This window comes from Daucus carota, chromosome 5 (genome assembly GCF_001625215.2).
Source record: "Daucus carota subsp. sativus chromosome 5, DH1 v3.0, whole genome shotgun sequence".
NCBI classification, from domain to species: Eukaryota; Viridiplantae; Streptophyta; class Magnoliopsida; order Apiales; family Apiaceae; genus Daucus; species Daucus carota.
In genome coordinates, this window is record NC_030385.2 from 5,237,573 (window position 1) to 5,263,347 (window position 25,775).

The 25,775-nt window shown below is 33.3% G+C and overlaps 3 protein-coding genes across 7 annotated transcripts in view; 1 reads left to right on the top strand and 2 right to left on the bottom strand.

The window, feature by feature from the left end:
• Positions 1-5,011: 5,011 nt before the first annotated feature.
• LOC108222560 (zinc finger CCCH domain-containing protein 68) lies at positions 5,012-6,052 on the bottom strand. Its single transcript, XM_017396465.2, has 3 exons — positions 5,928-6,052; positions 5,712-5,797; positions 5,012-5,624 (listed from the first exon to the last, which is right to left on the bottom strand). The coding sequence occupies exons 1-3, from the start codon at positions 6,024-6,026 to the stop codon at positions 5,282-5,284; spliced, it is 528 nt and encodes a 175-aa protein (XP_017251954.1). The 5' UTR covers positions 6,027-6,052; the 3' UTR covers positions 5,012-5,281.
• A 6,572-nt stretch (positions 6,053-12,624) lies between these two features.
• Positions 12,625-15,560, top strand: LOC108221971 (putative WEB family protein At1g65010, chloroplastic). Its single transcript, XM_017395841.2, has 3 exons — positions 12,625-12,834; positions 12,982-13,141; positions 13,445-15,560. The coding sequence occupies exons 1-3, from the start codon at positions 12,815-12,817 to the stop codon at positions 15,407-15,409; spliced, it is 2,145 nt and encodes a 714-aa protein (XP_017251330.1). The 5' UTR covers positions 12,625-12,814; the 3' UTR covers positions 15,410-15,560.
• An 8,205-nt stretch (positions 15,561-23,765) lies between these two features.
• LOC108223097 (kinesin-like protein KIN-14B) overlaps positions 23,766-25,775 on the bottom strand; it is a 31,730-nt gene continuing 29,720 nt past the window's right edge. For 2 of the 5 annotated variants that reach the window (XM_017397168.2, XM_017397167.2), the window contains exons 21-23: positions 25,074-25,214; positions 24,821-24,979; positions 23,766-24,460 (exon numbers count right to left, since the gene is read on the bottom strand). In XM_017397168.2, coding sequence (XP_017252657.1) covers positions 24,008-24,460; positions 24,821-24,979; positions 25,074-25,214 — 753 coding nt within the window. In that variant the 3' untranslated portion in view covers positions 23,766-24,007. Of the gene's footprint in view, positions 24,461-24,820; positions 24,980-25,073; positions 25,256-25,775 lie in introns of those variants that run through there. The other 3 variants (XR_010291893.1, XM_064092962.1, XR_010291892.1) reach the window with 2 other exon arrangements.

Sequence of the window (25,775 nt, forward strand, 5' to 3'; positions counted from 1 at the left end):
ACGCCCAACTTGAAAAGTAATCGACCAATGGTATTGCCACCAAGTGGTTTGGTAAAAAATGTCAGCAAGTTAATCAAAAGAGCGAATGTAAAATGGAGAGATGAGGCTAGAGAGAATTTTCTCAGGAATAAAATGATAATCAATTTCGATGTGTTTTGTTCTTTTGTGAAATACAGGATTTTCGATAATATAAATAGCCGTATGATTTTCACAATAAACTTTGAATGGCGTAGGCGGAGGAAACTTAAGTTCTGATACGAGAGTGTGAAGCCGTTATAATTGTGTAGTGAGAGCAGCTAGAAAATAATATTCTGCCTCAATAGAGGAATGAGAGACAATTGGTTGCTTCTTTGTTTTCATGAAATGGGGTTGGATCCCAACATTGTAAAGTAACTGGTTATAAACCTATGGGCGGTTGGACAACCGGCCCAATCGAAATCTAAAAAACCAATTTTAGAAAATGAACCGGAAAATATATATGTGTATATCAACCAATATAACCCTTAAGGTGGTAAAGGACTCTATAAGTACCATCCATATGAGAAGAACATGGATTTTGCATAAATTGACTAAGCGTGTTAACCGCATATTGAATGTAAGGTCTAGTGATAGTTAGATATAATAGACGACCAATGAGTCGTCGCTTATTTGATGGGTCTGGAAGTGGAGTGTCATCGTCTAGACGTAGACAAGTGTGTTGTTCCATTGGAATGAGAGAAGGTTTAGCATTGAGCATCCCTGAATCGGATAAGATATTTAGAGTGTATTTTCATTGACATATAAATAAACCCTTTTTAGAACAAGAAACTTCAATTCCTAGAAAATAGCGAAGATGACCTAGATACTTAATTGTTGTCAACATAAATGATGACAAATATAGAGATGTTATTACGAATATATGTGAAGAGGCTATAGTTTGAAATGCATTGACGAAAGCCATGAGTGATGAGAGTGGATGAAAATTTATCAAACCACTCACGAGAAGATTGTCTAAGCTCGAAAATGAATTTATGTAACTTACAAACACGTGTATCACCAACTTGAGAAAAACCAGGAGGCATTTTCATGTATACCTCTTCATGTAAATCGCCTCGTAAGAATGCGTTGTTCACGTCAAGTTGGCGTAATGACAAATTCTTAATAACATCGATGAAGAGAAGAAGATAGGTAGTTACTAATTTTGCAACTGGGGCAAAAGTCGATTCCTTCAATTCGTGTATATTTTTTGACAGCTTGAGAAAAAGTTCAAGGTTCATCACGATCAATGACCCTAAACTGATTCTAATAAATATAATTTGATAATGAAAAAGATATAGATGTATCAATAACATTACAAATATATTGAGTGAGATAGGATGGTGGACGTCGCATCCTTTGAGGGCGTTGGGACGCAACAGCCATTGAAGATTGAGGATCATGACTAAAAGATTGTGTATCTCCATTAACCAGTGAAGAATCAGATCCAGACGATAACGACTCTTGGGAACCAATAGGATTATCCATGTGAAAAAAATTTGGGTTTGACCAAGACTCGGGATGATCATCATCTAAAGATGTGATAGTAATATCATTAGTTTAGCATGAACATCGCGATATGAAAATTTTTTACATGAAAGATTACATTGCGAGAAACATGGATACGATGAGTATCATGATCATAAATTTGATACCCTTTTATACCATAAGGATATCCTACAAATATGTAAGGTTTAGCCTGGACATCGAATTTATGTTCGGTATGCATGTTTTAGCAAATCATAAGCAACCAGAAACTCATAAATAGGAGTATGAAGGAACTTTCTTAAATAATATTTCATGTGGCGATTTAAAATTGAGAAATGGTGTTGATATATTAAATAGATATGAAGCAGTGAGTACGCTTTCTCCCCAAAACGTAAAGCTCGAGCTTGAAAACGTAAAGCTCGAGCAACATCAAGTAAATGACAATGTTTAACACCATTTTGTTGAGGAGTGTAGATGCAGCTTCGTTGATGAGTAATTCCTTGGGTATTAAACCAATTTTGAAAAGTAGATGAAAGAAACTTGGAACCATGGTCAGACGGATGGTTTGAAGTTATGGAAGAAAGATGTCACCATTTCCAGTATTAATTTAAGATACTAGAAGAATATTGTATTAACGATGAATTTGATTTAAAAAATGTGTTATTATATGAAAAGTTTGTGACTTAGTTTTCATTAAGTAGACCCATATATAGCGGGAGAAATCATCCATAATTGTTAAGAAAAACCGTGATCAATTATTAGAAGGTACCGAAAATCGTCCCCCAATATCAATGTGTAAAAACTAGAATTTTTTAAATGTATGTCTTACACTTAACGAAAATTTATTACGAAACTACTTAGCTTTTGGACAAACATCACAAATAAAATTTTTAGTGCCATAAATATTTTTGAACTATCTAAAAAGAAAATGAAAACGAGAACTACAAGGATTTCTGAGGTGGGAATGTCATAAATCAAATTTATTTAACTGCCGAAAAGAAAATGCAAAACTTGATTTTGGAACGTCCTATAAATAATAAAGTCCATTTTGAAGTTTACCCTGACCAATCATCACCTTCGTTAAATGGTCTAGAAATAGACATGTTGAGGGTGACAAAAATTACATCACAATTAAGTTGACTCGTTAATTGTGAAACAGACAGTAAATTAAATTTAAAAGATGGAATATAATATACATCTTTGAGAATTAGTGATGAAGAAAATTTTATAACACCCTATATGAGTTACTGAGGCACGAGTACCATCATGTAACTCGACCATTATGATTTTATTTAATGAATTATATGTAGAAAAAATGACAACGATGTGATAGGGATGGAGAAGATAAAGGCAACAGTAAAGGAAACAGCTCGAATCAAGAAAGTAATAAAGATAATACCTCTGATTCCGCTCATGCACAAGACCAAGACAAATCAAAAGGCAAAGAAAAGATGCATGATTCTGATGCCTTCCACAATAACTACTATCCGGAAGACATGGAGGATGATGACATCTTTGATGCTAAATGGTGTTAATAAGAAAAGGAAGGTCAGTTTGATGAGAGCTTTTTGTTTCCTTAAATAGAGCCTGTTGACCCTGAGCACTTGGAAAGGGTACAAAAGTTCAAAGAAAAGAATCAGGCTAGAAAGAACAAGCTTCTGGAATTGCAAAGGATGTTGGACGAAAGGAGAGCTACAGAGGAGCAAATCAAGTTGGAAAACAGAAAATCTGGGATGCTGCTTGTAAACAGAAGAAGCTTGATGTTGCAACAAAAGTTGGAGCAATTTGGGACACTGCAAGGACGATCTTTTCTCAGCCCCAAAGTGAACCTTTTGAGGATAGAAATATTCATGGAATCATCTATGATATGAAAGAGGTAAATCCTAATGAAGATGATTTCATGCATGCTCTTGCCTTGGAACTGCAATATATCACTATAGGTGTCAACAATCTACTTGAGAACGGGGAAATCATCATCGCTTCTCACATAAACGGATCATTCAGGGTAGTAGTTGAGTTCTGCAAGTCCTTATCTGTTACTGAACTCGGGGTGATTCGCAACAAAGTCAGACGCGATTCTGAGTTAAATGAACTTCTTCCTGATAGACTTTAGGAGTTTGCTGATCATAACAGTCCTCAAGTCATCAGAATTGCTTATTGTGTCAAGTTCATTTCTGGGAATAACATTGGTACCTTTTACTTGGATTATGATTCTTTTTTCAAGTATGATGTTGGTTACATGGTTAAGGTATCTGCTCTTCTTAGAACCAAGGGCTTCGCATCCAAAGCCAAATCTAATGCTGATGGAGAAATTGTTGACTACTGCAACAGAAAGAAGATTCATGCTTACTTCAGGAAGATGAAGAATGTCAAAAGTCTCAACCAACAGATTTAGTCATTCCGGAAGAGCCTGTCAAGATGAGCCTCCTACTCCTGTGCATCAATGTTCTAATCTAGAAGAAGGAGAAGTTGCTCATTCTGAGTGAATAGATTGAATAGGAAATTTTAATATATGTTATATTTAGGCAATATTTGACTGATCCAATTTCTTCAATAATAAGATACATTTGACATAATATAGTCTAAACGAACACGAAGCCGCAGAGTTTGCTTTTGTCATGGGAGTGTTATCACGACCTTCTTTTTCTTTATCACAATCTTGTGAAGATTTAGGCTGTGAATTTGGGAAATTATATCAATTGGACTCCTTATTTATTTGTATTCTGAAACATGAAAGGAATTTTAGAGAATTGTTTCATAAATCAAATTGTGTGGGTATTAAGTATAGTGTTAACAAACAGGTGGTCGAGTTTGCATTTACTGTGAAAGACGAGGTTGAATCAAATTTTGTATTAATATGAATATAGCTAATAATATCAATATGAACTCTTTATTTATTTGGATTATGAAAAATAATAGTAATTATATAGGGTTGTTTTGTAAATCAAAATATTTGAGTTTTAAAAATTTAAAAAACGAGGATTTTGTAATTTAAAACTCAAATAGTTTAATTTATGAAACAACTATATAAATTTTCTATCATGTTTCACAATACAAATAAAAAGGTCCACTTTATATTATTCACCAACTTCATATTGATACAAAATTTAATTCAAACTTCGCCCTTCACAAGATTGCATTACAACAAAGAAGCTGATGGTAAAACCCTCACGAAAAACGCAAAGATTAAATAATCTACAAGCCAACTTATAGGTGCCGAATAACTTTTCCATCAATTTATAAATCATAAATTACATAATGATTTCACTAAAATAAATTATAAAATTTTGAAATAAATTAATATATAACTTGTATTTGAGAATATATTTTTATAAAAAAAATCAAATGTGTAAACAGAATCAAATGTTAATACATAGAGTGTTTTATATCTAAATAACAATAATTTAAATAAGTAGGTCAAAAATATAATAATATAATAAAAAAAGACATTATACTTCCAATAAATAATAAATTAAAATAAATTATTTAAATCCGTCTTGGCGGGGTTCATATCGCAAAAGGGAGACATATCTTGTTGCATAATCTCAAGAAAAGGAAAGTCAATATAGTTGAGCCAACAACATAGCTAATGTAAAAATATTTCCTCTCCCCAAACCTCTGTATTGCAGGTCCATCTTTCTTTTACAACGATCCACAAGTGCCTCCACTTGACTAGCTATTTGAGAAGGTAATGCTTGGTCGGCGGACTTGCTGTGCAGGTAATGCACTGTATAAAATGCATTAGAGGGGTTGAGCGAGAAAAGGAAGACAAAAGCTCTCAAGTATCAGCATCACTCTGCTGGTTGGCGTTTGGCAATGCAATTAACTCATTCCTGAGGGAAGGATCAATCACGTCCCGAATAGTTTTTGAGCTGTTGAGCAATTGTATGAATGAGTCCATATCAATCTCAGTGTGTTCACCTTGGCTTGATACACATTTGTTTAAAGCAGTTATGGCCGTCATAGCAAGGGCCATCGTTTCATCATTCATTGCAGCAGCTGTGATCAGGAATGGAGATGCACTATTTTCTTGTTGGTTGGCTTCCTCAATAGAAATTAAAGGAATTACAGGTGTTTGGCTATCAGTTTTATCACCAGCCCTACAGAATGCTGCAGAAAGTCTACATCCATATCCAAAAGAGAAAATATTATCACAGGTACTAAAATATATTGGAATTAAAAAAAAACACCTGGAAAAGAGAATTTACCTTGGATCAGATGGTACACGTCTGAGGATAACTGCCTCTGTGCTCTCTTCTCCCGCCGCCACTTGCCAGTTAGAATCCATGGTAAACTGTTATTAAAATGCAAGAATAATAGACAACACCAAACGTATGGTTATTCTTTTAAAAAAAATTATTTAGCATTTTGAACTAAAAAAGGTTCCTATGTATGTTCTAATTATATCAATCTTTAAACCATACTTTTGGAGGACAAGCCCATTGTATTTTTGGAACATGTAGACGTCTCTCTTCTTCCTTTTGGTTTTCCCAAAATCTTCTCTTTGTTATTCTTGAAATCATCGAGATAGTTTTGAGTTGGAAGAGGATGTCCCGTTTCTGCATGATAGAATAACTAGAATTATTTGTAAAAGTAGACAATTTATATATGTTAGCCAATCTCTGGAAAAACAAGTAATTAAATAGAAGTCATGTTTGTGTGTGTATACATAATAAAGGAATAAATTAGAGGAGACAGAAAACAAACAATATGTAAATATCTGAGTCAAGTAAATATCACGAGAGGAGAGAGGACAGAGAAAAGGTGTGACAGCTAGGTATTTGTGAGATAATTAATCCTAATGACCCATATAATATATATAGATGAAGAGAGACTTGTGCTCTACTCTTTTCCATGATTAATGGAATTAGTGTGAAACTTGCAAGCTACTTTATTCCATAAATAATATCAAATAGAATTACGTTATTTTATATCAAGATATACACCATATCAATTAATCTGAAACAAAATCAAATTAATTTATGTCATAATCTTTGAGCCCAATTTGAGTGGAAAACAATAACTTCGACTATTAAGGGAGCATCTTTGGATATTCTTATCTCACACATCCTTTAGTCATATTGCTCAAAATATGACTTAGCACTTATATCCACATTTTCCAACAATATATACTCAAGTGAGCATTAAAGTTGAAAGTAATTTGGGAAATGTGAATCTATGAACATGAACCTAGAACAAAGAATATGATTTATAAGAATAAAAAACACTCAAGCTGAGGATCTGGTGCAAAACTAATTTGAGGATTTTTCTTTGCAATTGCTATACATTTTGTGTTCAATTATAAATACAAAATCATCTTCGGCAGACGGTAAATAAATATACATATATAATATCGAAAATCGTCAAAATTAAATGCAATGCTCAAATAAATGATGGTATACCTGATCAGTTTCAGTTTCAATTTGTCTGCAAATGTGTGCTTCAGTTTAAAATCTCTTTTAATTGGACTCAAATGCTAAAATAATTAATAAGCCTTGATGATCGGTGTCCGAAATTAGAATTCAATTATATCGCAGAATATTGGGAAGAATATGTGCTACAGCTGATGTTGCTTTGTATTGGCTTTATGCTGGTGAGTTTGCCATGATGCTTAGTTGTCACTAAAGATGATATAGAGGTGTTTGGAAAGTAAAATATTTCTCGCCGAAGGGTTATAGCTTTGTGTGTTGCTCCTAGATTGTGAATATATATATACAATGAACCTGGTAGGAGTGGCTGAGTGCTGTACAGCTACCACAACCATTATTTTTTTGTACTTACCCCAATGCCTTTGGTTTTTGATTAGCTTTGTGTGTTGCTCCTAGATTGGGAATATATATACAATGAACCTGGTAGGAGTGGCTGAGTGGTGTACAGCTACCACAACCGTTATTTTATTGTACTTACCCCAATGCCTCTTGTTTTTGATTTTTATCAATTGATGTGCAAGTGCAATTTTTTCTTATTTTGGTGTATTATATTAAGTTATATATATATAAAAATTTAATTAGCATTTCGCATCACCTAACTTTTTATATTTTTTTATTAGATTTTAATTTGTAATAATACCTGACCCCAATAATAAAAGCCCCAAAATAGAAGAAAAATCCATGTTATGTCCTCACTTGCCTGCTAGGAAACACTTACCCATGATAGTGAAAATATCAAACTTCTGATATATATTTGTCATGTTCATTAATATATACATACATACATACATACATAAATACACACACACACATCACATATATTGCATGAACATCACATATATTAGAAATTATCTAAAAAAATTTAAATAAATGTGATGCATACAAATTTCAATATAATAATGAATTAAGAAGAATAGCTTACTTTATTTTTGATATATTCTCCTTCCTTCCTTCCTTCTTCTTCTCCCTTTTTATCTTCTTCCTTTTTGTTTTTTTTGTTAACCTTTTCAACAAAATGAAATTTTTTGTACTCAGGATAAAACCGACCTGCTTTCTAAATTAGGAGGTAGGTTATGTCATTTAGCATGAATACCCGTTGTGCCCCATCTGTAATATTGTAAATATTTTTTTATTTTAAAATAAATAAGTATACTTAGCAGTAATAAATAAATAATTAAAACCGAATTATAAGCCTTGGTCGGTTTAAACATATGAGATTATACGACATCTCGTTTTATCTAATAGATTTTAAGAAATTTAATTAAAAATATTCAAACATATAACCGATTGGCATCGGTTGGTTTCTACCTTGACACATCAACTGTAAAACCGACCAAGTGGCTTCGATCGGTTTAATTTTTGTAAAAGTCTTGTTAATTGAGCAAAAAATGTCGTTATTTTTAAAACCAACCGTTAGATGACGGTTTATTTTATTCCCATCAGTTATTTGGCGTCGGTCGATTTTAGGCGAACTATTTTTGCAGTGAAAATAAATGGAAGTTGTTATATAAAGGAGAGTCGCTCCCAATAACCCGAAGAATTGGTGATATAGCGATGCTGTTTCGCATTGGTTATTAGGGCTGCTGAGTGTGCGAAGATTGTGTCACCATCAATGATGTAGAGGCGCAAGTCTCAGAAAATGTTTCTCACTCCAACAATATTGCATTGTTTCAGCCTATATTTTTAATATATTCATATAATGAATGGAGGAGAGATTGCAGAGTGTTGCACAGTTGCTACGATGATTATCTTTTTGTATCTTTGGGGATATTTAATCATTTTCTTTTTGCATAATTTTCTTTTCGCCTCACCCCTAATTGATTTCAATGCTATGCAAGTGCCTAATTTAGAAAGCAGGTCTGTTTTATATAGTCGGATTCAAGTCGAACATAGTCTACAAATTGATAAGGATACACCACAATTTAAAATATTTACTCGCATAAACAAATAACTTATTTTAGAAATTTTACATGAAGCACTTGAAATTTTTCATATTCAATTCAAGTACATAATTATTCTGCAATAAGTTGTTGTCATCGAAATGTCTTAATATTTTGGAAATTTAAATACTCTTTTTGTGAGGGGAAACTAAAATACTAATATGCCTTATTCACCATATACATCCTTATGAACCTAACTGTTTGGCTAAAAACATTTTGTATGGATAACTTGAAATCACGGCACAATTTTAATATGTTTGATGCATTTCTGAATCGTATGACTGTCATCGGTAAATTGAGAATAGCTAAAGACGTATGAATAGAGAACCTTTAGATTTAATTAAATATAATTATTGTAGCGACCCCAAACTCACCCTTTTGTGAATCTAGGATGTTATGGTACTAAACTTCGCACAACTGTATATTTGAAGGACATAAAAGGAGATGGCATAGTATAACCTGCGGGTACCATTCCACATATCTTTGGGATCGAGTTTACTTTCTATCATCAAAATTATAAGAGTACATAGTTTAGAAATTTAGTGACAAATTATGTACAATTTTTATTTAACTATACACGAACCGTCCTTTCATGCACCATCACAGCTAACATATTCCTTTCCATTTATTTGCCTTAATTTGTTGTAGGTTTGAACCACCTTCTCCGTTCTTCACTGATTGAAAATTTACAAGTTAAGTAATGAGCAATTGGGTGCTCAACAAGTATAATTACCAAAAGATTGGCAACAGAGATAACAGTTATATAAAAAATGATAGGAATTATTTAAAAATCACATTTCGAAGACTTCTCTGATAGTTTAATTGATGTTCCATTAAACTGTGTTATACAGTAACATTTGTGAAGTGGATGATGTTGCTATATATGTGGTGTAAGCCATTCCCGTAATCATTAGATGAACGTATTGGCCATAAAAAATTCTCAGCATATGCCAACAATGTTTTTAATTTTTCAATCTGCATTATTTGCTTTCTTCATTAAATTGGGGCATGCTTAGTTATTTGGCTAATGGAGTCCGAATAATAAGATCAAAACTTAATTTTCGTTGAAATTACACATAGTGCCAGTAGAATTAAGCTGTTGTAGCAGTGGAACTCTTGATATAACATATGTTGTGTCCCTCTATCCTCTGGAACGGAAACAGCAATTGAAGTAGTTAAAGTATAGAACAATGATCACAGAGCTATTAATCTAACTGGTGCAATACTAAGTTATTTCAAATTCAAGAGCAAAATGGTACTAGGATTCAGGGACTCAGAAACTGTTCTTACTGCACACTCTGTCTATAATATTTCACATGAAATTTTATGATTTTTAATATAACTTTGATTTTTATAAAAATACAAAATATTATAATTTTTATATAAATTATGATCAATTTTTATTAGTTTCAACTTTGAAGTTTAAACATCATGAAATCTTTTAAATGAAACACAATATAAATGAAACTTATGTAAAATAATAGAATGAAAACGAGTTAGTGGGAGAAAGTGTAAAATTTAAATTATCATTAAATATCTAAATTATTAAATTATATTTCAATAAAAAGGGTTTATTGAATAAATTTACCAAAACAATCTTAATTTTTTTAACGCTTTCTTTTCAAATTTTTATATTTGAAAATTTATCAGATATTATAAAATTTTACTATAAAAAATAAATACATCTACAAATATTACTTATTTTGTATATTAAATATTAATTGATCTCACAGTTTATTCACTGTTCTTTTTTTTTCCCCACAATTTTTCAATTTAGATGCCCAACTCATAGTATAAGTTCATTTTACTGTTAATATAAATATAAGATTTTAAAATATTTTTGTAAGACTTTTGTAAAGTGAAGTTTCATAATTATTTTAAACTCTCAAATACAAATTTAATTTTTTAAATTTTATTAAAAAAATATGAAAGATAAATGGTGAAGCTATATTTCATATATATTTATAATGTGTGCCAAAAAAATTATAAATAATTGAGATCGGAGATTAGTTAATTAAAAATTTTAAATACAATAACATATTACACATAAAATTTATTTATGATTGTTGTCTACATCTTTTATTTATAAGAGATTAAATATCCATGCGTAGCGGTCAGATTCGCAAGAGGGACTCGGGAAACTACTTGCCATGCTTCCTAAGGTCAACTAAAGCAACATATTCTACAAAACGTCATCCAGCGGGTGAAAGACATAAATAACCAATTATCACTTAAACATGTCCAAAATAACAAAAAGCGGGAATGGTGCCAAAAATAACCAGAGCTACGCGCATGCATGACATGCGCACCTTGACATACGCATACGAAGGTTGCGTGTATTAACCACCTTTCGTTTTTTAATCTTCTCCTTTTTAAATCTATTCATTCCTATAAGCATATCGTTGATGCCAAATTAGCCACGCATACAGCGCTTGCGTGGGGTAAACAAATCTGGCAGTATACGCATCCTCGGAATGCGAATTCAAATTATAAAGTTCCATTTTTGGAGCTCCTCTCTAGTGTCCCTATTCAACCCTAAAATGTTATTTAAGTATAAATTAATTATTTTAAAACTCAAATATGAACCCTAATATATTAACGACTGTTAATTTACGTTTCAATTATTACTTTATTAAACTGGTTACTCGGCTTTATGGCGTCACGACCCTAAAGCCTCGAATTAATTAAGTTTAGGCTCGAGAGTTTAGAGCCTAAATTTCCATCCTAAACCCTAACCGTTAGTCAATTTAATTTCAAGGATAAATTAAACATTTTAAAACCCAAATATGAACCCTAAAATATTAACTCCTATTAATTTACATTCCCATAATTATTTTATTAAATCTAAATTATAATATTCTGGCCTTTCTTCGTTGTTTGCAGGCATAGATTGAATCTTCATAAAAAAGGGACTACGATTAATATGGATTGATCAGTGTTGACTTGATGTTTAATTGTAGACGCATTTAGAATATGCGTGAACTATTGGTTATTTTGGGCATAAATACTGACAAATGACATTTCAGGCAAATTGACCAGCAGAATATGTTGTTCTGGGCATTTTCTCTCATCCAGCACTCTGCATCTTTTTACTGATTTCTCGTTAGGCCAAAATCATGTTTTATATACCTGACAAAAAAACAATCATGATTTATATACTCTGTTTTTAAATACCTGCCGTATGATTTTTGTGCACACACTTTTAAATGCGTTGACTTTATAGCTAGAGTTAATATTTTTAATTTTTTTTTTGTGAATTTAAGTTTAAATTTAATAATTTTTATTCAAAAAAGATTTTTTAAAACAAATAAATTTTAATATTAAAATTGCATTAGATAAGAATGATTGGAGACGGCGTATTAGAGTAGTTGACGGCGTATTAGAGTAGTTGAGACTAGGTCTCGTGGGCTCGGAGATTATGAGGGTTATGGTATGTTTTAAGGGAAGGGTTCAGCTCAGTCATTACCAAATGCATTCGTGCCAATCAAAACTGTTTGGGTAAGTCCCATGTGAAGAACGTCATGAGCTAAGGTATTATATTCTTATTTTAGCACACACTGTTTTATTGTTGTGCATTAAGCCTCTCTACTTTAAGGGTAGAGGCATGGCTGCGTACATCTTACCCTACTCATACTGCTCTAAGCGGGATATACTGAGTAGGTTTGGTTTGATTTGTGAAAAAAGTCAAAAGGTCGAGTATTTGAAAAAAAGTCAGAGGGGGAGTACTTACCTTATTGTATACACCCATAACATAAGAAACCCCCGCCAACCCCGGACTCGTTCAAAACCACTAAACCAGTAAATCTTGAAACAAGCCCCTCCCTCTCAATTTTCTGAATCTTTTCTTTGTTGTATGTTTGCTGTTATAATTTTTGTCTCAAGTTTTGTGCTTTTCTAAACATAGAATAACACAATCCGATATACAACACTCAGCTTCCAGCCATGTTGCGCTCCAAATCAAGGTACTATATTTCCTCATCCTCTATCTTCTTGCCTATTTCCTTGGGCATCTTTACATATCTCTATTTTATTGCCAAATTCTCTTTTTTCTTTTTTGTTTTGCTCATTTGAATTCGGAAATGGAACCATCAACTTCATGGTGTTTTTAGATCCAGGGCTTTAGATGTTGGAGCAAAGCACCATAGGTCAATTGTTTCTAGGACATTATCTTCCTCCAAGATTTGTAGAGAGGACCCTTTGATCGATAAAAACGCGCTTGTTTCGATTGACAGAAGGCCCTCGGCAGCCAAGATCATCTCTGCATCTGAGGTATTAATGGTTTGGTATATTTGCATACATATAGCCAGGGGCGGATCTAGTAAGAAGTACGGGGGACACGGGGCGCCCAAATTTTTTTTTTACATTTTTTCACCATTCTAAATTTTACAAAATTACAGAAGTGCCATCCAAAATTTAAAAATATCTAGGTCTTTTTCGAAAATTTGTTTGGTGGCCCTCAAGATTTTGTTTCTAGATCCGCCACCGCATATAGCATATTCTTTTGTTGTGTGTTTATTGATGAATAATGTTTTATCATGGTTTTGTTTTTCTGGCTTCGGTTTTGGGATTTAGAATCAACTTGTTAGGGTCTCTACTATGCAAAGGCAGATGGGGCGGATTGAGGAAGAGTTAAAGCTCACAAAGAATCAACTAGATGCAGCTGAACATGATAGAGATCGAGCCCTTGATGAGCTCCAAGAGTCGAAATTGATGGAACACGAGGCCAACTCGAGATTGACTGAAGCCTTGTCCCCTGGGAGGTCTGGAAAAGTACTTGCTGAGCTTACAACCGTGAAAGAATTGCTATCTGATTCTCAAAAAGATTTGGCTGCCAAGGAGAAGTATATTGAATCGATAAAACTTGAGCTTGACAAGGCTAAGCAGTTGGAGAACAAATTAGCTGACAAACTTTCATCCCTAGGGAGGTTGGAGGACGAGCTACGTATTGCCAGGGTTTCTGAGACTCGTGCTATGGATTTATGTGCAGAAAGTAGGAAAAGAGTTGCAGAACTAGAGGCTGAGTTGAAGGAACTAAAACAATCTAAAAGTGATGTGTTGGGATCAGAAGCGTCCCTGACCAAAGAATTCGAGGCAGCAAAGATTGAACTTGAAGAATCTAAGCGGCAACTGGTTTCTCTTCACGATCAATTGCAAAAGTTGCAAAGTTCATCAGGAGTAAGTAGCAGAGAGCAAAATGGTATTAAACTAAGTGATGGTATTGATGGTAAGAGTGAACCGGGTCAAAAGTCTGCAACTTCAATGGTGGTTGCTCCACAAAGTGAGATCGAAGTTCTTAAGAAGCAGCTAAAGGCTGCAATTGAGGGAGAAGAACAGAGCACAAAGGCTATGAATGATCTAGCTTTAGCATTAAAAGAGGTCGCCACAGAATGCAATTATGCAAAGGAAAAACTTATTTCAACTGAATCGGAACTAGATAAGTATCGGAAGCTTTTGGATGAAGAAAAAAAAGAAGCCGAATTACACAGAAACACTGCAGATAGACTAAGACTGGAAGCAGAGGAGTCATATCTGGCATGGAATGGTAAGGAAAAAGGATTCGTCGACGTCATAAAACAAGTTGAAGAGGAAAAAGTCCGTGCACAACAAGAGAATGTTAAACTGAAAGAATCTTTAGAGAAGGCTGAGAATACTTTGAAAGAGGCAGAGAATAGTTTACACGAGGCAGAGAATACTTTACACGAGGCTGAGAATACAAGTAGAACAGCTAGAGAAGAAAATGAAAAATTAAGGGATGTCCTCAAACAGGCAATTAATGAAGCTAATGTTGCTAAAGAAGCTGCAAGTATTGCTCAACAAGAGAATTCCGAACTTAAGGATTCTCTTGTAGACAAGGAGAAAACCATCGACTTTCTTGCTCGAGAGAATGACCAGTTGAAATTTGATGAAGCTGCAGCCAGTGAAAGGATAAAAGAGTTAGAGAGACTGCTTTCGGAGGCTCAGTCAGAAGCAAAGACTGAAGATAAGGATTCTGGCATAGCTTTTATGTCACCAGAATCATTGTTTGACGACCATAAGGAAGATTATAATAAACGAGAAGATTATAGTAAAAAAGAAGCCACGGCTCTTAAGAAAGGTTTTAGTTTCGATCTTCACAGGATAAAGTTGCATAATAAGTATCAAGATGAAGATGACATGCTGGGAGAGGAGGACCCTATTAAAGCTGATGCATTAAGGGGCTCGATATTTGACCCCTCTACCAGAACACCGAGGTCGGAGGCTCATACACCAAAACAAGCGTCGAAACATCATCATCACCACCTTCCTCATCACAGGAAAAAATCTTCATTGTCAAACATAGACACTGTGCATTTGGAGGATTTGGATCATCTAGATGTTGATTCACAACACGATAGTGAAGGGACGTCTGAGGAGTCAGAAGCTGATAGACAGGCTCATAGGAAAAAGAAATCAGTAGCTCTAAAGAATTTTGGATATCTCTTAATGAGGAAAAGTTTTACTCAACATACAGGTCATACAAAAAAGGAATCAAGCATACTTAGCCCTGATCATGAGTAGCCTTTTTTGAAGCTGTTTGTACCATGTAACTATTTTCGAATCTATGTCTACCATGCAACAATACGAGCAGTTATACATGCACAAAATTATATATATAATTTTGCATAAAATGACATGATGATTGGGTGAGATGTTTTAATTGGTGATTTTTATGTGAATATTAGGATAATTTCAATCAAAACTTAACACCTGTCATTTTAACACATGTGATTTGTAAAAAAATTCTCTCGTTAACTCCTCAACTCTCGCCATACCAAAACTCTCACGTTCTTAGAAAAAGAAAGGAGAGAATAACAAAGGCTCTCACAGCATTAGGAGAGAATTAGTGCATCCACCTTTTGCCTCTTTTACAATTGCTTCTAAATTATGTTATATGTATACATTGCTTTTTGGATTTCGATCACTTATCATCATTTTTCTTGTCACATCCTTAGTTATTAGATTTATTGGTTTAGTTTCTAAAGTACCAGCAAGCCTATTTTTGCTTTTTCTCTTGACAGGTTCTTTTGTAATGAAGGGTATATCAATTTTCCCTCAAACATGGTGTTCCTTAAAGTGTCAAATCTAGGATGTGCAACCACACATAAAAACATGATTTTATCAATAAAATTAGAAATTTTACATGAACTAAGGGTGGGTTCTCGTCATGAAGAATATAGTGCCTTTAAAAAAAAAATTGTCATGCTAAACCATTTTTCATCTATATGAATATAGTTTAACATGCTTGAAAATAAAGAAATGTTTAAATTTATATCACGAGTGATCATAGATTAACAAAACCCTTAGACGTGCTCTCTTGTTCTCCTCATTCAAAAATGGCTTTATTGGATTTGTATGTGGGCGAAGATGTCCCTCTTGGATGTGTCGATGAACAGTAGACTTTGATAAATGAATGGCACATGCTAGTGACCGAATATTTGTTATTATGTTCAAAGGTACTTCTCTCACCGTGTTGACATCAATTTCTACCCTCTTTCTTCCTGCATGACCAAATGACTTACCGCTAAAATCAATACCATTAGCAATGTTTTGCTTACCAAGGAACCATATTTTTGTAATGGTGCGAGCTGAAACTGAGAATTTGTTGCATTACAAGAGAAAACGCTTTTACCAACGAGAATTTGTTGCATTACAAGAGAAAACGCTTTTACCAACGGAAATTGCTAAGGAAAATTAGTCCGTTGGTAGTTCCCAACGGATTTGTAACGAGTTAACTAAATGCACTAACATAATTTCGTTTGCAATTCTGTTACCAAATGTACCAACAGAATTTTTGTTACTAAATATACCAACAAAATTTCGTTGTGAAAATGTTACTAACAATACCAACCAAATATTCCGTTGGCATGTTCATTGTAACATTGTTATTGTAAAAACTCAGAAATCTGTTATTAGTGTGTCGGTATTCCGTTGGTAAATTTAGTAACGAATTTGTTCTGTTAGCATGAACTTCCCGACGGGCTATATGCCAACACATTGTTTTCATCATCATTCCGTTGGCAAGGTGATTTACCAACGGAAATCCCTATTCTGCCAACGGAATTTCTGTCATTAAAAATGAATTTTCTTGTAGTGTTGGCTGCAATTTTTTTGAAACCCTTTTTCACTTTCATATTCCTAGAAATTTGTAGGAGAAACTTAAAAACAATTATGCTCCATCTTCATTTGATGTTGTATTTTCTTTCATATGTAAACTTTGAAAGTAAAATCTTGATTGCGTTCACTCCTTAAAACGACTCAAGAGCCTAAGCAAGTGCTCAAGGGCATTTCATGATCACACACGAGGGAAAAGAACAAGTATGTGCATCTTACCTACAACCAAAATAAATTCAAACTACTAGGTCTAATTTAAGAAACCACCTTAAGGGAGTCAAACTCAACCCTAGAAGTAGGGGTGGCAATCGTTTCGTTTCGTATACTTTCGTTTTGTGTATTTTCGTGTTTCGTGTACTCGAAGATGCAACCCGGCCGTATCCGCCCGTTATTAATTTCGTGTACCTAATTTGAAACCCGTATCCATTTCGAATCGTTTCGTGTATATTTCGTGTACTTTTCGTGTATATTATATATAAAAATATTAATATATTTTTTAATCAAAAAATGGATTTATATATATTTTCCTTTATAAATTTATTAAATGTGAATGATATATATTATACTTGTATACAATTCTTTATAAATTTGTTAATGTATCTATAATATATATCCACACATACATATAAATATTTACTTTATACTCAATTATATATTTAATATATCATTACATATATATAATAAATATAATCTACAAATATTTCGTGTACTTTCGTGTATTTCGTGTACCCCAAATGAAAACCCATATCCGACACGAAATCTATCGTGTAATTTCGTGTTCGTGTACTTTCGTGTTTCGTGTATCGAAAATCAAAACCCGTATCCATTTTTTTCGTGTCGTTTTGTGTTGTGTTAGCGTGTTACGTGTCAAATTGTCAGGCATACCTAGAAGGTTGAAAGAACTAAAGCACACACTCTAACATCAGCCGACCAAAAAGTCCAAGTAGGAAACTTAATGACCTATAGCCGATGTAAAGCATAATGTAACTTAATATATTATAGCAATAACTCAACACTATAATCAAGACAGAAAATAATAGTTAAGTATGATACAGGAATTCACAAAATGAAGAACAAGTAGATACAGAATCCAACATTCTACAAACTGAAGCAATCACAAGTCACTGGAAGAAGTTCATAAAAATGTTCAACCCTCAGTGAAGAATAAAGTTCAGAATGTCTCAAGGAATAGCAATCGTCTACTGATTCAGTATCAAGTACCAACGATTTCAGTATCGACCATTGGATTGTTTATACTAACCAAGAGAAGCATTCCCGACCCGGAATAGACTGATCATATATTTATCAAAGATAATACAAAAATCAATTTCAGCGTTGGTCGTTTGTGAACTATACCATTGCACCTAACGTCAACACGTACAAAGCATATCGTCGTATTTATTCAACGGGATATTTGATCAAGTCATAAATTGCAGCAATTACAACTCCAAAATTTAATTACATCTCAAAGGATTAGAGAAAAGAAATATTTATTCATTTATATATTTATTATTGAGTGAATAATAATTTTTAAAATAAGAATTATTATTTGTTTAAGTATATAGAGTTAAGTTCTATGGAGTACAAGAAATATTGGAGTATCGGGGTACAAGATTAATACAATATAATCTAGTCATTTAAATCTTAATTTTTTTGTTCTACAATATTTGTAAACATCCGACAACCTGCAGATTGTGTTTTACAACATAAACATTGTAATCAAAAGATAGAACAATTACTTTTATAAATCGTAGGACATTATATTCTGCAATATAACTTTTAAGCATAACAATAATCTTAATGCTCTTTAAAGTTGAAAGATATTAATGATTATTTGATTATTATGTTTAATACTACTTATAAATGATAAGTTATATATAAATTTGAATAATCAAAGATATTATTTATGATTAAACCAAAAAAATTATAATTTTGTACTCCAATACTCCAATGTTTTTATGTACTCCATAGAACTTAACTCGTGGCGATGATGTGAATGTAGAGTGTATTGAGTTGGCACAGACTTGTTAAAATCACTATGGTCTACTATTTCAGAGGAGATTTAGCACCATAGAAATACTTAGACCCTTAGGCGCAGACTCCAAATAGAGTTAGAGAAAACTCAACATCCTTGAATTGGCTCCTACACAGTGTGACATTGTGAAGGCGCAAACTCCCCATTCTCTTAGCCTACAGATTCCAATTGGCATCTCCAAGATACACAAAGCCAGTGTATGAGGCGCCAAATCCTTTAGGACTTGGACAAACCTTCAGTTGGCGCCTATCAATAACACATTGTGCATGCGTCTGAGAAAAACTATATCTTGGCACCAACTCCTTTGGAGTTAGGCAAAATATCTCTTACTTAAGTATATATATATATATATATATATATATATATATATATATATATATATATATATATATATATATATATATATATATATACTTAGAGTTAAGTTCTATGGAGTACATAAAAACATTGGAGTATTGCCACCAACTCAATAGAACTGAGGATTTGGTTAAGTAAAAGCCATGAAGTGTAGTGTAGTGGAACCAACTCACATACAAGAAGCAACTACACTTTGAGGAGCCAACTACAAGTAACCATGGTTAAGGAATGAAGTCTATAAATAGAGTTTTCTGTTTTCACTTGAAAACAATACAAATCTTATTGTGCACATTTTCAGCAAACACTTGCAAAGATGCTCAAGTATATTTGTGAGAGAAATTATTAAGCGTTTTAGTGTGTAGTGAGTTTTGTCTTTTAGCCGATATTAGTGTTGGATTTATAGCACCTTTCGAGGTTCACATCAATATGATTATTCCCTAAACTTGATAACTTGATTGTGTTGATTTAAATACGATTAAGGATGAACTCGAACAGAACCATTCCGCAAATCGAACTAAAACGAAGAATTTAGTAAAGACGTATTACCCTCGCCCCCCCCCCCCCCCCGGTCTTCTTGGGACTAATAGCCGACCCAAAATCCCGAGCAGAAAACCTTCACTCCTTAAAACGACCCCAAAAGCCTAAGCAATCACTCAAAAAGCATCCTATGCCCACATTCGACAAAAAACTCGAAAAGGCAAATCTTAATCCTTCAATCAACATAAGTCAAAAGGGGTTTTAAGAACTAAAAAATCCAAAAACATCCCCGGGCTCAGTCGAGCAAGAAGCCCGTATGGGTAACTTTTTAACATGTAGCCGATACAAATTCGTGAGCAACATGAGTTGGTGGTCGTTAGGAGACTAAAAAAGCCCAAATAAGTGACTTGATAGTCTTAAGTCGACCAAGAAACTCAATCAACGCGACTTGATAACAAGCCAACCAAAAAACCCAAGTAACGCGACTTGATAGCTATCAGCCGTCCAAGAATTTTCAACTTCTAACACCTCCTAATATTCGCATCTTGTATGCACAACCAAAAATTATATTTTGACTTATTTCTCAACACTCTTGGGATACGCACTTTTTCTTTTCTAGTTCAAAGATCATTTATTAAGAGTCCTTTTCCACACAAATTTAAACATAACAGACATTGAGTTTTAACTTTAATAATATAATATTTTGACTTAAATAATACATACATAAAAAAAATTACAAGCAAGCGAGATCAATAGTGTATACCTCATAACTCATGACTAGAGGTGCACGCAGTGCTGTTTTTCTCTACAACCACTAACAAAACCGCATGTGCATTATGGTTGAATATTCAGTCCGCAACTACATCGTGCTCGTATGAAAATCATGCAAACCACACCACAAAAATACAGTACGGTGCGTCTTGTAGGGTTTGTATGGGTTTTTTTTTTTTTTTGAAAATCGGGTTTGTATGTTTAGAAATAAATATTTTTTAGTTGTATTATGAATGAAATTTAAATATATAATAATTAAAACTTTTTATGATGAATTTATGTAATATTAATAATTTTGGAACTATAACTACTAAAATGCAAAAAAACAAGTGTAAATATAGTTATAATAATGAGTAGTAAGAGAAATATTAAAAATTTGATATAATAGTAATGCTAGAATTATAAAATAATAATTAACTGTTATTTGAAAAGTTTAACAAGTATATACGTCACATGAGTATAAATAATAGACATATGTATATAATATAATTTTATTTAATATATTTATATATATATTGACATATTGCGGTGCAGTGCAGCAAACCGCGCTAGTAATATGTCAAACCGCAATCCGCTCCGTGTGGTTTGTGGAAAATTTAAATCACAACCGCACCATAAAAATTAAAAACCTCATTTAATAGGGCAGTTTAGTGCGGATTGGGCAGTTTATGCAATTTGGGTGGTTTTTTTATTATTCCTACTCATGACGCAGCGAGCTTGCATTCTTCAATAAATAGCGACTGAGATCCTCTCCAAAATTGTTGTTGTTTAACTGTATTATTGTTCTTACCCTGTAATGTAATTCTGTGGAGAAATCGGCAGATTTCTGAAATCTTCCAAGCTTTCACTTCCATGCTCGGTAAAACTTGAGATTTGTAGTTGTAGAAATTTGTGTTCTTTCTGTTCTTATCTCCTTGTTTAGTTCTAGTGATGCAACAAAACTAATTTTAAACTTGGTCCAGTGTTTCTTGAAAATATATAAATCCCCCAAAAAAAACCTAAAAAAGGAAATCTTGGCAATTAGAACGTGACATGCTTGTAATTAATTTTTTTGATAACTAATTGGGAATCGTAGCATTTTCAATTTGTTGAACGTGGTAGGGATGGATAATGATTCCAAGTTTGATGGAGAGTACGTACATCAAGGCTGCTGGTTTACGTCTCTGGTCCTTGGTACATACACTACGTAGTGTATTGAATTAAAACGGTTGAGTAGATGTAGACAAAGGTCATGATGCGGTAAGGAGAAAGTTATGCCCCGGACCCTGCGCTCAATATTCTATGTTCGAGAATAAACGGTGGTTGAGTTTTGTCTTCAGGCTCCGATCTCCGCCTTGGTCAGAATTCTGTTCTGATGATGATTTATGGATTTTATTTTAAAATCGGTAACATCATTCCTTTATTTTATTTGTAATCAATTTCTCCGTCTATCTGGAAGGTACGTCTTTTTTCAATGTTTGTTGTGTGTTTTCGTTTGTTTTGATGGTTTTTGTATTTCATTATGATAGTAGATCTATATTAGTGCATGTTCTTTGTGTTCTTGGTAATTTTTGATTAGTGAATGTTTTTAATGTGTGTTTGATCTTCTTCATTTTAATTTTTAGTTTTTAAAATTGTTTTTAGTTGAATGTTCAAATAGTTTATTGTTTTGTATTGTTTTAAATATCAATTGGTTTTTAAATTGGTAGGATTCTAATTTGTATGTTTAGGATATAAATTTTGCTGATTTATCGTTTTTTAGATGTTTTATATCTCATGGGCTGATTTTATGGGTAACTGCGATCTCTCAAATTTCTTGCAGGATAAATATTCATTATGAATATTTAGTACTATTTATTGGGGGTCATTATTGATGACATTATTGTGCCTTTAATGGCTTTTAATTTCTTGATTGTGTGCCATTTTTATGACTTGTGTTACCATTTTGATGGTATATTATATATATATATATATATATATATATATATATATATATATATATATATATATATATATATATATAGGGGTTTGTTCAAATACAAACCAACTTTATCATAAAAACCTAAAAACCAATTTCAAAACTAAACAAATATCCCCCCAAACTCTTAAAAACTAACAATATCACCCCCCCTAGCTTTGCCATCAACTTCCCCAAACTTACACTTTCCACCACGCCACGTCAGCGCAGGGGGGTCCCCCCACTGCTGACGTGGCACTGCCACGTCAGCACTGGGTCACACCCACTGCTGACGTGGCACTGCCACGTCAGCAGTGGGCTGACCCAGTGCTGCCGTGGCAGCTGATGTGGTAGTGCCACGTCAGCAGATGCTGACGTGGCAGATGATGTCAGCAGTGGGGCCCCCCTGAAAATTAAAAAAAATAAAAAATAAAAAGATTGGAGTGCTCATAGCAAAAATGGGAGTGGAAATAGTGGTTTTTAGGTTTGTATGAGAGTGTGGTTTGTAGTGGAATAAACCCATATATATATATATATATATATATATATATATATATATATATATATATATATATATATATATATATGATTATTGTGCCTTTAATGGCTTTTAATTTCCTGATTGTGTGCCATTTTGATGGCTTGTGTTACCATTTTGATGGTATATTATATATATATGATTATATCTTAATGTCTATTATTTTAATACTCGATTAAATAATTAAGTTTTATATATCTAACCAAAGAAATCCCCTTTGGTTAATTTCTTTTTATTTATTATTATTTTTCATTATTTTACTTCCTCTATTTTATTATATTCATTTTTTTCTTTTATGACTTTATTAGATTTATTTTTTTACATTAATTAAATTTATATATATATATAAACATATATGATTTTCTTGTATTGATTTATGTTTGTTTTGTTTTGTTTCTTTTTCAGGATTCTCTGGAAGAATAGAAGAAGGGTTTATCTTTTCAATCATTAAGTCTTATTTTCTAAGCTTCTGGGGTCATTTTGCATGACCTTCAGTTAGAAAATAAACTTTCTTGAATGAAAAAAATTCTTTCTCTTGTGGCCGTTATTGTATTCGATACAATTCATCTACGTGTATGTAGACCCTGACAAAAAAAAAAGCATCTGTAGGTTTATAACTTTGCTAGGCTAACAAACACAACCTCATGTATAATCAAACACAACCTCACGTATAACACAATTACGATATACATTTCAAATCATGACTTCACATTCTTCAGATATGCCCCTTCTTTAAGTTACCCAACAAGGTGAGTTTCAGTCCTGAGATTTATCGATCTGATGATTTACAACATAACAAAAGCATTATAAGTTATCAATTAATGGATGGATGTACCAGTGCTATCTCGGGATAACTTTGTAACGGCAATCAAGCAGGAAAACTCACTATAGTCATGACTTCACATTCTTTATTTCTCCCCCCTTTTCCAATTCGCCAGCAAGGTTTCTCAGTGCTGGAACCTTCATGGCTAGAGTGTTGTACAATCTAGAATACCGAGCTCGGGTCCCATCAGCTGTCCTCGCTAGAGCAAGCAAGCTCAGAGCCTCAGGGAGTTGATTAAATATCTCTTTAATTTCTTCTGAAGTCATATTTTCCAAACTAGTGGGTCTTGGAACAACCCTAACAATCTCACCACCTTTAGGTTCTTGAACTCGGGCATCAGCTTTAATGACCAACTCAGAATTTGAGTTAGCACCGCATTTGATGATAAATGAAGTTGTAGATCCAGTATTAAACTGAAGGACATTCCACTGGAACACATCAAGTTCCACACTAGAACCGATATCAGTGGACACTCGGGTTGCAACTGATGTACCTTGAACTTCATCTTCTTCAGGAATCAACTAGGAAACAATAGGAAACACTCAACTATTAATTTTTACAACTGAAAAATATGTAGATATCCACTAAGCTAGTAAAACAATTCTAAAATATATTTCTAAATTACAATATCTTAGATGAGAACTTCTTCAATGTACTCTGACACTATAATAACTTGCAAACTCATTCAAACTTTGTACCATAAGAACTTTCGATGTACCAGTGCTTAATTGGATCATATACTGTATGTGCAACAACTTCTTATGTTAATTGTTATAGTTACTCAATTACATGTCACCTTTAGCACCCTAAAGAGTGAAAAAAAAAGGAACAAACTACAATTGAGTCTATATTCAGCTGTAGAGTAAACCAATGCAATTTACCTCAACTGCATGACGAGCTTCTGCAATGTGTCTTCGAGCACATGAGTGGTCTATATCAAGCAAGGAAGGCATCCTGTTCGCAAGCTCATCTAAAGATGCAAGCATTACTTTTTTCTTACTTTTGACCATTTTGATCACACACGACTGCCGCGAGATATCCTGTAATTTTGCAAATATCCATGTCAAAACTAAAAGTTCTTTGTCCAAATCCATATTTCCACAGTGAGGAAGTAGTAAGACAAGAGAAAGCAACCTTGACTTGGTTCAATATGCCTTCAAGGGTAATTAAAGATGATAGACGTGCATCCTCAGCTGCAGTGGACGGGTTGCGAATAGGTGAACCTCCATCTTGTAAGGCCAGAAACGCTCCATCACTTCTCATTTGTTGCACTAACTAATTATTGATATGTGAAATTGCTTTTAGAAAAATTCAACCTCCAATAACAAATGAGAAAGGGGAGTGAAAAGACTATTTCTGCTTAAGAAGCCAGTGTGGCAAAATATACAAAAAAGTAAAACAAACTCGCAACAGTGCAACACAATGAACTTAAACATACAAGAATCTAAGATAGAAATAAAGTGAGATCAGTCATCTTCCAATTTTCAAAACAAGTGTGACAAAAGAAATTGATCCTTTCTTGATATTAAGCATGTGGCAAGTCCTTTTAAATAAGCGGCGAAATACTGCATTAGTTTATAAAATGACACAAACCACAAGAATACTCCCCGAGTCCTAGAAAATACTAGTCTGTATCCACACTAACAATAACGGCAATACATTATTAAGAATTTGTGAGATGCACAGCCAAAAAAAAAAAAATACTAGTGTATCAGGGTCATCTTTTTGCACTATCCACAATGGATACCGTATGCAAGTTCAAACTTATGTTCCTTGCAAGTAAAAGGTTAGAAAAGATATTTCCAGTAAGATCTAACACAACAAAATAGAGAAGCT

Bases quoted from the DNA above. Each gene is read 5' to 3' on its own strand.
- LOC108222560 (XM_017396465.2), bottom strand. From the start codon at position 6,026: ATGATTTCAAGAATAACAAAGAGAAGATTTTGGGAAAACCAAAAGGAA. The intron at 5,798-5,927 runs GTATGGTTTAAA...TTTTAATAACAG, and splicing joins AATGGGCTTGTCCTCCAAAA to TTTACCATGGATTCTAACTG. The intron at 5,625-5,711 runs GTAAATTCTCTT...ATATGGATGTAG, and splicing joins CGTGTACCATCTGATCCAAG to ACTTTCTGCAGCATTCTGTA.
- LOC108221971 (XM_017395841.2), top strand. From the start codon at position 12,815: ATGTTGCGCTCCAAATCAAG. The intron at 12,835-12,981 runs GTACTATATTTC...TGGTGTTTTTAG, and splicing joins ATGTTGCGCTCCAAATCAAG to ATCCAGGGCTTTAGATGTTG. The intron at 13,142-13,444 runs GTATTAATGGTT...TTTGGGATTTAG, and splicing joins AGATCATCTCTGCATCTGAG to AATCAACTTGTTAGGGTCTC.